The 12,277-nt window shown below is 42.4% G+C and overlaps 1 protein-coding gene across 2 annotated transcripts; it reads left to right on the top strand.

Moving 5' to 3' along the window:
- Window positions 1-962: 962 nt before the first annotated feature.
- Window positions 963-4,866, top strand: TCEAL2 (transcription elongation factor A like 2). Of its 2 annotated transcripts, XM_027053830.2 has the most exons (3): window positions 963-1,211; window positions 2,081-2,150; window positions 2,499-4,865. In XM_027053830.2, the coding sequence occupies exon 3, from the start codon at window positions 2,526-2,528 to the stop codon at window positions 3,291-3,293; it is 768 nt and encodes a 255-aa protein (XP_026909631.1). In that variant the 5' UTR covers window positions 963-1,211; window positions 2,081-2,150; window positions 2,499-2,525; the 3' UTR covers window positions 3,294-4,865. The 2 variants fall into 2 exon arrangements, with proteins under 2 accessions (XP_026909631.1, XP_026909632.1); XM_027053831.2 differs by lacking the exon at window positions 2,081-2,150 and having other exon boundaries at window positions 2,499-4,866.
- Window positions 4,867-12,277: the final 7,411 nt, after the last annotated feature.

Raw genomic sequence — 12,277 nt, 5'->3', positions numbered from 1 at the left:
TCATTAGAGGACACACTATCTATGCATCCAAGAAGTTCAGTTAACTACAACAGGATACACATGATCCAAACCAAGGCACAGTATAGTCACATTGTCAAAACCAAATATGTGGCATTACACTGTAGCAACTTTATATTGGCAATTTTCTAGTTTTTGAGGTGGGTGGTGGTTTCACAGTATGAAAGAGAAAAGGGAAGGGAAGGGAATAGAAAAGAAAAGAGGGACAAAGGGTTAATGATACAGAGTGTATTGTAGACCAAGGATGATGATAAATCTATTCATCTGTGATCCATTTAAAATATATTTTAATACTATCTTGTTTAGCTGTCTGACACTCTCTCTAAATAAGAAGAGGTCAAATATTGGAGTGCAAGTTTCAAGTGTGAAGAGAAGTGAAGGGAGAAGGTGAGAAGGAAGTTGGTGAAAGCAGTTTGGGGTATACGGATTTTGAGGTTCCTCAGGGACATTCAAGCAGTGGTAGCCAACAGACAGTTGGCAAAGAGGGTCTAAAGCTCAGGGGAGAGGATAGCCTGGTGATGGAGATTTGAGAATCATCTGTGCTTAGAGGGAAATGAACAGAAATAACTCAGGGAGAGAGAACGTGTGGACTGAGGAGAGAGGAGGCCCAGGAACACAGCTACTCAAGGTGGCAGCTCTACTTTGGTGGACACTACCACCAGAGCTCTGGAGTCTGGCAGAGCCTGTCTTGAAAGCAGCCTGTGGGATTCCGTTGCTGAGTGCTCTCGGCAAAGTCGGGTACCCTCCCTGCGATCAGCTGTCACACCTGGCAATGACGTACCTCTCAGAGGGATGCTGTGTGAGGACCTGAGATGCGCGCCAGGTAAAGCACCTGCGGTAAAGAAGCCTCTGGGCTGCCCTCTCGGCGACCCCCTTTTGCCACACTGCTCCCCACCGTCTGTGGCTGGCTGGTCCCTACGGGATGGGGATGAGGGGGCGGAGCGGGGTGGGGAACCGAGCTTGGGTGACGCGGCGCTCACGTGACCGGTCGGGCGCCGACGTGGGCAGCAGCCCCCGCGCCCGCCTGCTCACCCACCCTGCGGTCCGGTGCCTGCGCTGTCCGCTCCCGTCGCCCGCGCAGAACCAGCTCCCTGAGCTGCCCGGGCGGCGGGCGAGGGGCCGGCGGGCTTTGGCGAGCCCGAGGAGGCACAGGGCTGCCCCGGGCCCCGCAGGTCCCTCAGGTCGGTGTGAAGGTGGGTGCTGCCGGTGGCCCCGGGCAGGGGTGGAGGTGGATGGGAGTAGGATCTGGGAGCAGCGCGGGGTGGGGAGGGGTCCGGGAGGTTGGGGAGGAGGGGGACGCGGCGGGGAGGTGGGCAGGTGAGGAGGGAGCATCTTGCAGCAGGCTCTGTCGCCTCCTCGACGCCCCTCCTCTGCGCTCTCCATACATTTTTGGACCTGAAATGGGAGGGGGGCGCCCCCGCAGTGCGACAGTGAAATGTAGACAGACATATTCTAGAAATAACCCCCTCTCACACTCTGCACCTAAGTGGAAATATTGACCTCCGCAAAAAGAGGGTGAGGGCGGGCGGCTTGTCTGCAGGGGAGGGGGTCACAGAGATCCAAACAGTTTGGACAGCATCCTGGTCTGGAGCCTGAGGCCTGGAAAGTAATGGCGGCTGGGATGCGGGGGAGGTAAGTGAGGGAAATGTTGCATGAGGAGGGCCCAGATTCAGGGAAGAAACATCAATTTGCTGAGAGCAAATTGCTGAGACGCCCTGCCCCTGTCTCCTGTCTGTCTGCAGGTCTGTGTGTCTGTCCGCAGCACTCTGCAAGACTAGAAAAATAGGAGGGGCACTGGACAGGGATGGTGGGGGTGTAGAGAGCAGAACTTGGGCAGAATTTGAGTTCCCCACTGCCCATCCCCCCCACCACATATATTGCAGACACCCAGCCACGCTGAAGGATGGTACAGAAGGCGGTAGGTCCTGCCAGGGAAACGGTTGGGAGGAATGGTAGGGTAAATAATGTGCAGAAGACACTTGGAGGGCTAGGATTCAGGAAACGGACCCAGGTCTTTGTGCATCCACCAAATGCCCAGCCTCTTTCTCCTGTCTGTCTGCAGTTCTGTGTGTTTATTCTCAGCACTCTACAAGGCTAGAAAAGGAAGAGAAACCTGTCCTGAATTCCTGCAGGTCAGTGAAGTAAGGGGGTGTCTGGACAGGGACCTAGAATGGTGGGGATTGTGGAGGGTACAGCATGGGCAGAATTTGGGGTCTAACCACCCACCTCCCAACACATTTACATTTTACCATGCTTAGCTGTCAAAAAGACAATGGCAGGGCCTGAGAGAAATGGTTGGTTCCTGTATGTGGGAGGAATGGTGGGAGAAGGAGCTTAGCAAAAGGGCACACTTGGAGTGCCAGGCCAGGTTAGGGGAACCCAGATAAGAGTACATAGGTGTGAATATGATCCAGACCTGAATTCCGCATTCTACTCCCAAGCCCTTAATCTCCCTTGTCTCCTCTTCCTTCCACCCCCAGGACAGGAAAAGGAGGCAAAATATCAACATGGAAAAATTCTGCAATGGAAATGAAGGAATGCCTGAGAAGCAAGGAGAGATAGAATGCAAAGAACAGCCACAGGATGTGGGAAAGCCAGAAGAAACTTGTACTCTGGAAGACAAGGAAAAGTTAGAAAATGAGGGGAAAACAAATCACAAGGGAAAGACAGAAAATGAAATTCTAAAGGACAACCAAAAGCCAGGGAGTGTGGCAAAAGCAAAAGAAGGAAAGCCAGTGAGCGAGGGAAAATCAGTCAGTGAGAGAAAGCCAGAGAGCCAGGGAAAGCCAAAAGAAGAAGGAAAACCTGTGAGTGAGGGGAAGCCAGGGAACAAAGGACAGCCAAAAGAAGGAGAAGCAGGGAGTGAGGGAGAGCCAAAAGAGGAAAAATCAGAGAATGAGGGAAGGCCAGAGAGCCAGGAAAAGCCAAAAGAAGAAGAAAAACCAGCCAATGAACCAAAGACTGCAGGAAAGCGCCCAGCTGGGGATGATGTACCCAAGAAGGCCAAAAGAAAAACCAAAAAGGGGTTGGCTCAGTGCCTCAAGGAATATAAAGAGGCCATACATGATATGCATTTGAGCAATGAGGAGATGATAAGAGAATTTGATGAGATGGCCAGGGTGGAGGATGAGGTAAAGAAAACCAAGCAGAAATTGGGGGGGTTTATGTGGATGCAAAAAAGTTTACAGGACCCCTTCCACCCAAGGGGCCCAAGGGAACTCAGGGGTGGTTGCAGGGCCCCACAAAGGGGCTTTGAAGACATTCCTTTTGTGTAGTGCCTCTGGAAAGCATTTGCCAGGCCCTGTGCTTCAACCTTATGCTAATAATTTGCTTTAGCTGTTGCTCTTGTTATCAGCAGCCTTCTGACCCAACTAGAGCACTCTATCAGTAGGGGATTTTCACCCGTGCATTGCAAAGACATTATAATTCTTGGGGAAATAAAGCAGCTTATAATATCCTCTACAGAATTGGTCCACTTTTGTAAAAAAACATAAGTTTATGTAATACATATGTGCACAGGAAAAATAGAAAATTCGTTCACCAAAAGGTTAACAGTAGTTCTCTGAATTAGTATACTGTGAAGAACTTGATTTCTTTGTTTTCTTTCTACCTGTATGTTTATTTTTTTCCTAAAGAACACAGATTGCTTTTCTCATAAGGAAATGCTAAAATATAAAAAAGGAAAACAATATGGAAAAAGAAATATGAAGATCTGTTCAGTGAATTTATGAAGGCTAGTGGAAACACTTAAAATTTTTGTCAGAACTTAATATGTGAAATTCATATTCCCTCTAGGACTCATATTTAGAAGAATTAACCTGGCCGTTATAACAGACCCATTGTTGTAAAACACAGTCTTGTCTTTCTGAAATGGGGATAATACTAGCCTCACAATATTCCTGAGTAGAACAGATGAAGCAGTGTGTATGTGAGCTATGTTGGTCTGGTTTCTACATTTTCCCCTATGTTAGCAGGACCAAGACCCTCATCAGACATTTAGAAGGGGGATGAGGTACAGCTCACCAATAACCAGGAATTAGTCCAGGAAGTCAAAAGATGGGTGCCACCCTACCCAGGGTACTGCTATGTCTGCTGCACAGTGTGCCTCTTCTCATGGGTTGGGCACACTCTTAAGGTTCTCACTGTTGCTGACAGGCTGATGTCCTCAAGGTGACAAAGTCCAGTTGATTTCCCTGGAGTCCCCAGTAAGCCCAAAACCTGCCTCACACCATATCACCTATAGAAGTGAGGATAAAGCTAGAATTATGCTTACACAAGTGGGTAACATCCCAGTGATACTTTGACACTTAATGGATCTCAGATTTTTTTTAGCAAACCAATCCTTTCTGTGTTTGTTGTGTTGTAAATATGTTTTCGTGTACAGCTATCTCTCTACCAGATTCAAATATGGGACGTTGAAATAAAATCTGAGTTCCACACACTGGTTTTCTCATCTGTCAGTACCTTGTCTGCTTGATTCCTCTTTCCTTAGAGGTAATTGTCTCCTAGGAAACTCCTGCCAGGTCCTGCTTTACAAGGTTAGCACACCTACCCACACTTAAGGTTTTTAGAGCATTGCTACTCTAAAGTGGTCAATGGACCAGCTGCATCAGCATCATCTGAGAGATGGAAGTGCAGAATCTCAAGTCTCCATCTTAGATGTACTGAATCAGAATCCTAATTTAACAAGATCTGCAATTGATTTCTGTATGCATTAAAGTTTGAGAAGCACTGGTCTACAAGGAGACTACTTAGCCTCCCCACTCCCACCTTCACATGAAATATGTGCCTAGAAGAATAAATATATGTGCTACAGAAGATATACATCACAGATGATATGTGTTAAACTGTGTTACTGTGTTAAACTGTGGTGTGTTAAGCTTAGTCCCACACTCCCTGAGTTAATAGAGCCTGAAACAAATGTAATGAGTCAAGACCTGCAATTTTTTAAGGAAGTAGGGTAGAATAGAATTGATTACAGCCAAATAGGAAAGAATCAGAATATATCACAGGTAGGTAGGTTGAAAATTGTTTTGTGAAATTTGTGTTTCCGTTATGTGTGCATGTGTGTATATATACCCATATATATGTTTATGTATATATATATGTGTGTGTATATATATATATATATATATATATATATATTTGTGATTGTGGACTGAAGCTTTTAAAAAAACTAAGAAACAATGCATTGGACTCTGCTTCTCAAAGCACAATCTTTCCTTTCCATCCTGGTACCTCTAATACCTCGCACAGTGTCTGACAAGTCATAGGTTCCTAATAAAGTTGTAAATAATAATAGGAGTTCTCACCCCAGATCATTTCTTGTTTAGATAAATAACTGTGGACTTCACTAGCAGGGTTTCCTTGCAGTTCCAAATGGAACACCATGTAGAAGGTTATGTATCACAAACTTAACCCTATCTCATTTTATTAATGCATGTTTTTTAAAAAAATGTTTTATTTATTTTTGAGAGAGAGAGACAGAGCACGAGTGGGGGAGGAGCAGAGAGAGAGGGAGAGACAGAATCCGAAACAGGCTCCAGGCTCTGAGCTGTCAGCACAGAGCCCGACGCGGGGCTCGAACTGACAAACTGTGAGATCATGACCCGAGCTGAAGCTGGACGCTCAACCGACTGAGCCACCCAGGCACCCCAATGCTTGCATGTTTTTAAAGTGTGCTAGTCTTCTACATGTCAGAATCATCAGAGGACTGTTGAAAATGTGAACTCCTGACCCTGACCTCAGGTCTGTTTCCTGTGTAATTCTGATTCATACTAAAGGCTAATATCCACTGACTTATATATTCATTATTATTCAGTCATATTAAGTGTGAGTCACCAATAGGTAAGTAGAAGAAAAAAAGTTGTAATCTATTTTTGGAGAGGGATGGGAAATCAAGGTCTTTCTAAGGTATAAAACAAAGTTTGGGAGTAAGAACACATAAAGGCAAGGATTAATACATGTCTATTGAACAGAATCTGAAAGTGTCTTTAGAGCAAATCACATATATAAACAAAGGCAGATAGAAGTCATCTCATAGTATGGTGTAATTCCTTCTTCAGATGCTATGATAACTATAGCAGCTAAATAGTTCCATTGCTAAAGAAGACTCATGGGACTCCAAATGTTAATGCTTGCAAATCCATAGTTTAGTGCAGAAAAAAAGATTCAGTATAGCAACAGCATTAAGGATCTGTGTCACAGCTAAAAACTGTCTCATAACGAGGCGTCTGGAGTGGCCAGGTGCAAGCTCCAATTTCCCCCCCCTGTCTATAAGATCCCTGGCAATATGCACTTCTTCTTTTGGACCAGGCAACACTGATGTGTACACAGAATACCCCAGAACCGGAGAGCATAAATGCAGTCTCAGCCCAGGATTCTCCTACACTGATGGTTATGTAGGCATATTCTTGATATGTAGCTAGCTTCAACAGTAGAGCTCTTGGTGGGAAGATTCACCAAGATCAGGTGCAAATAACCTTGTTACCAATAAACAACAAACTAGTACAAAGCATCCAAAACTCCTCAGACCTATGGTTATAAAACAATATTCTTAGTATATTTAATGCCTTTACTATGGGACAGTACCACACAGGTGCATTTCTTATTTCAGTAGAATAGCTCAGACAAATCCCAGTCAGGTTAACCTCTAATATTGTTATATGCCTTTTACTCTCTTCATTGCCATGTAAATAAAGCTGATGGGGTACCCCTTCTCACTGCACACACAATTCCCAGTGACTACTACTAACATGCCCTCACCCCAGTTGCTGGATATCTATCCACCTTCTTATCTGGATTCACTCTCCTCCCTGTTTTATGTCCGAGGTCTGGCCTGTATGAACTACATCAAAGGATTCCTTTGTCCTTTGGGAACCAGTGGTGGATAATGTGGTCAGGAAATTTTCCTCCTAGTTTGTTTCCTGCACTGTCATCAGATGCTGAGTCTCCTCTCGAAAGGTTCCTGCAAGGTGGCCCTCTCAACATAGGCTCTATGTCTCCAGAGTTTAGCAAATCCTCTCTTCCTTTGTCCCCCAGGCCTAGGGCTGATAATCTTACCTTTACTAGCCATGGAGTATTGTACTGTCCCTGTGGTTCTCAAATACTCTTCTCACACCATTGTATATTGTATTTTTTTAAATCTCCTTTCACATTTTCTTTCTTTTTTTAAATGTTTATTTATTTTGAGAGACAGAGTGTGAGTGGGGGAGAGGCAGAGAGGAAGACACAGAATCAGAAGCAGGCTCCAGGCTCTGAGATGTCAGCACAAAGCCTCTCACAGGGCGCAGACTCAGGAACAGCAAGATCATGACCTAAGCTGAAGTCAGTCATTCAACCTACTGAGTCACCCAGGCACTCCACCTTTCACATTTTCTAATGTGAACGTGCCCCCTGTTTCTGTCATGCTCTTCTCAGATACAGTAGATACCAAAAGTTACTCCAGGAATTGGGTGTCTCATTTGAGGAGTGAAAAATAACCTTCTTACAACAGGGGTCAGGAGAGTGGGGAGCAGGTGTTAGGAGAGGTTCACTGGTAATGGCATGTAGTAGTATCACACTTAATCAAATTAACACCACTCATGGCATGGAATAAAGTACAGAAATCCAAAGTTTTGGGAAATCAAGTAGATGTGTCATTTAAACACTGTGTTGAAAATAATTATCCAAAAGGTTGTGAAGTCACCTACATTCACCTGATGGTCCTAAAGAGTATGCATAGGAAAAAGAAGAAATTGAAAGCTATGAAAATACAATAGAAAACACATCTAGATCACTAGAAAGCCTGCATGACATGTTTGGAGGAGTCCCTCATGTTATGATAGATAAAGCTGAGGACCAAGCCCAGGTACTCAGTGTTGCAGAGTTCCACTGCCAATTAAATATTCTACTTGCTATGGCTTTTACAATAGGGTAAGGGCACATGTAGAGAAGGAATAGAACCTTGTTGTATCAGATAGAGACTTTGTGTAGACATGGTCTGAAACATTAAGAAATGCAGTGGTCAGAGGGTCAGCAAGCATTTTTGAAAATTTCTGTGTGTCTGTGCTCTGTAGGCTGGAGACAATGGTGGAGAATGCTGCAGTGGAATTGGCTACTTGATCTTAATGTGAATTGAAGGGATCCTAGAGTCGTGGAGGTCAGGTGACAGTGCTTAATCGTATAAGACAAGGTGAGTACAATAACCACAGTAAGGCACAAGAATGAAATGCTAATTAGAGGATGTTTGACCCACAGGGATCTGTGGTGAGGGCTAACCAGAGCATTCCAAAAAGTGAAATAATTGGGCAGTCTATAGGATGTTGCTCAACATATTCAGGCAGAAAAAAATTCTAGGTCTGCTGGAAAGTCTAATTTGAGTTGCTGTAGTGAGGTTTCTCAACTTCTTACCCAACTAAATGGAAGAGAGGGTACATTTAAGTTAGGACCTTGAAGCCACTGGTGTATACTATAAATCTTCCATCAAACCTTTCCCAGTGGGACCTGCAGATATTTTTTTTTAGGGTAACTGTGTACTAGGGAAAAGGAAATATCAAGACCTTCTTGGAGTTATTGGCTAAAGACTCTGAACTGGTGCTAACCTCTGTCACACTAAGGAACAGATAGGCAACAAGATAAATAATGTAGAAAGGCTATAAGAGACTAATGGGACATAGTGGGGAAAAAAATCTATCCTATATGTAACCAAAGTCCCAGAAGAAGAGGCGAAAGAGAATGGGGGAGAAACACTATGAAGAAGTAATGGAAGATTCACTTCTATCATGACAGCCTGAGGAGCCCCACTGACAGATACCCAGTGAAAGTGATGAAAATTATATTTAAAAAAACCAACACCCATTAAAGTATTTTGAAAATGGTCTTAAATATGATAGGGATATATATGATAAAATAGGCAAAGAGGGAAAGGATAAGACCTGAGGTCCCTGGGTAGGGAAAAACACATATTTTGGAAAAATACTGGGAGCTTCTGACCACAACAAACTCCCTCAAGTGTAAGGATCCACTTAAGAATGTAACAGATACCACCTACTCCCCTCAAGAATTTGACAGTCAAAATACCTAACTAAAATAGGCAAACCATAAAACTTATGTTATTCGAGGGACATTATGACTGTAGTCTGACTCCTCACACAATAGAATTGAGCCAATCAAGAATGGACAGCCCTGCACCTACAGTTATCAAGCCAATAAGGGTAGAACCTGAGAAGGAACAAAGGGGACAGGTAGGGGTGGGACCTGACCAAAACCTTATACAACAAAGACCCTTACCTATAGTTGCAGGGTGTTCACTTTTGAATGCCCCCACTCTGTAAAGAGAGCTTTCATACTTTCTAATCTTATACTCTAATAAACTTTTGCCTGCTGCTCATTTTATTTTATGTCTGCCTCTTCATTCTTCAAAACAGTGAGACGACAGACCCCAGGTATTGAGGTAAAAAAATCCTGCAATGCTAAGGACAAACAGCACACAAAGAAACATCTATTCAAGAAAATCTACAAAAATTTAGTATGGTGAGAGCCTGTAATATTTGAACCAAGACAGTTCCTTCATTCCCCACTTTCCAAGCTCAATGAGGTGGATACATCCTTCCACACTGCTAGAGCCAAAAACACAGGGCTCCCTCTCCCCCAGATCCCATCAGAGGGCCTTCTTCACAAGTTGAGCAGGACTTTAGCATTTCTTACCCTTATCCCAATTGTCTGTTGCTGAGACTAAGTCCTGTATGAATTCAGCTGAGAAGTGGGGCTTCCTTCTTCTACCCAACTCCCACTTGTGGAACAGAGAATGTACCTTGGGCATAGCATGCCTAGAATATTTGTGGCCCCAATGTCCCTTGCCTCAGTTTATGAGGCAGTGGTACTATTGCAGGAAAGGTAAGCTGAGAGGACCTCAGGCTGCTGTCCCCTTTCACTGAGGGCTCAGATCATACAACATGAGTTATATTCAGAAAGAAGCTATCCATTGCCCCATCCCCAGTTCTAGAGCCCTTTCTCAGAGATTTTATCAGTGGAATAAGCAAGCCATAAAATAGCTCCTTATCTCTTCCCAAAGGAACTGACTTCATCTACAATGAAGGATGAAGAATTTTAAGCCTAAGGGCACTCTTAAGAAGGGTGATTGTTGTGGTGAAAATAAATTGGAAGAATATTCATGGATCTAATGAACATAGAGCCTAGACTGTGGCCTGGCTGGTTTGCAGTATAGAGCTGAAAAATAAGACAGCTCGAGGAGCCTCTGGAGTCAGAACAAGTATCAAATACTGACCTCAGAAATTATCCATGGAAGGAGCCACAGTTTGATTGGATTAGTTTGTAGAGAAATTTATGCCCCAGGGCACTGTTGAAACAATAGAGCAATCAGCTCTAGTAATTAGTAGAGATTGACAGCTATATGTGTCAGGTAAACAGTGAAGGAAAGCTCTACCAGTACTACTGTGATTCCAGTAAGTCTGTGTTCATACCCAAACTTGAACCATCAGATGCTTAACACTGTGTGGGGGGATAGACTTTACTAAAATAGTCCAGCCATTCACTAAACAAATAAACAAGTAGATAACAATAACAAATCATGGTGTGTGTGTGTGGGGGGGGGGGAGTATCCAGAGTTGCTATATTATTTAAAATGTTCAGTTTGCAGCAAAAATTATGTGACATGCAAAGAAACAAAAAAGTAAATTCAAGTACTGGGAAGAAAGCAAGCAACAGAAACTGGGAGAGTGACCAGGTATCAGATCTAATAGAAAAGTATTTCAAAGATGAATAGGTATAGATATGTATATTTGTAAATATATATATATATATGTATATATATATAATATACATATTTTATGCATATATATAATATACATATATATTTTCCACAGAACTAAAGGAAATCATGATTAAACATGTATAGGAAGGTATAATGAAAATGTCATATCCAAAAAAGAATATGAATAAAAATATAGAAATTATAAAAAGAACCAAATGGAATTCTGGAGATGAAAAGTACAATAACTGAAGTAAAAATTTCACTACAGGGGTTCAACAATAAATTTGAACTGGCAGAAAAAGAGTTGGAAAACTTGAAGATAGATCAATAGAGATTATGTAGTAGAGAAACAAGCATGAAGAAAATGAACAGAGCCTCAGAGAAATGTGGCACACCATTGGGCATATGAGCATTATATGTAAGAGTAGCACCAGAGAGAAGAGAGAGAGATTATTGGGACTAACATATAGGAATTTACTATATGTATAATATATTTGCTAATAACAGCACAGAGGAGGTGAATGGGAGTAAAGCTCTAAATGGCTGAGGAAATAACTACAGATTATAAACTAATAATTATAATGATATATTATTGGCTTTACAACATTAATAAATGTAAAATATAATGAAAATAGCACAAAGGGGTTATAAGGGAATAGAGCTATATAGTAATAACATTTTTATGTATCACTGGAATTAAACTGGTATGAATCAGAAGCTGATTATGATATGTTAGGATGTATATGGTAAACTTTACAGCAACCACTAAAAAATAAGTGAAAAATGTTGTAAAAGATATTAAAGTATAATACATTTAAAAATAACCAGGTAATGCAATATAAAGCACTGAACGAGGAATAAAGGAAAGGATACGATAATAGAAAATAAAAAGTAAAATGGCAGAAGTAAATCTAGCTATATCAACAATGAAATTAATTATGAATGCATTAAACACTCCAGTCAAAAGGCACACATTATCAAACTGGATTAAAAAAAACACAATCAGCTATATGTTGTTTATAGGAGACACGCTTTAGATTGAAAGATACAAATAGATTGAAAATAAAAAGATAGAGAAAAGTATATTGTCCAAACAGCAACTACAAGAAAGCTGGAGTGCCTATACTAACATTGGACAAAAGTGATGCTAATATAAAAATTGCAACTGGAGGTGGGGCACCTGGGTGGTTCAGTTGGTTAAGCGCCCGACTTTGGCTCAGTCCATGATCTCACAGTTCATGGTTGCAAGCCCTGCATTGGACTCTGTGCTAAGGGCTCAGAGCCTGGAGCCTGCTTTAGATTCTGTATTTCCCTCCCTCTCTGCCCCTCTCCGCTCATGCTCTGTCTCTGTCTCTTTCTCTCTCTCGAAAATAAACATTAAAACATTTTTTTAAACATTGCAACTGGAGGTAAAGAGAGACATTTTATAATGATAAAAGGGTTAACCTATCAGGAAGATATAACAATTTATTAACATTAATACATTTAATAATCACCAAAATACAT

Source organism: Acinonyx jubatus, chromosome X (genome assembly GCF_027475565.1).
Source record: "Acinonyx jubatus isolate Ajub_Pintada_27869175 chromosome X, VMU_Ajub_asm_v1.0, whole genome shotgun sequence".
In the NCBI taxonomy this organism is placed as follows: domain Eukaryota; kingdom Metazoa; phylum Chordata; class Mammalia; order Carnivora; family Felidae; genus Acinonyx; species Acinonyx jubatus.
The sequence above is the reverse complement of the archived record's forward strand: the minus strand, read 5'-3'. Positions and strand labels throughout refer to the sequence as shown.

Excerpts from the sequence above, each read along its gene's own strand:
- TCEAL2 (XM_027053831.2), top strand. The coding sequence starts at position 2,526 with ATGGAAAAATTCTGCAATGGAAATGAAGGAATGCCTGAGAAGCAAGGA.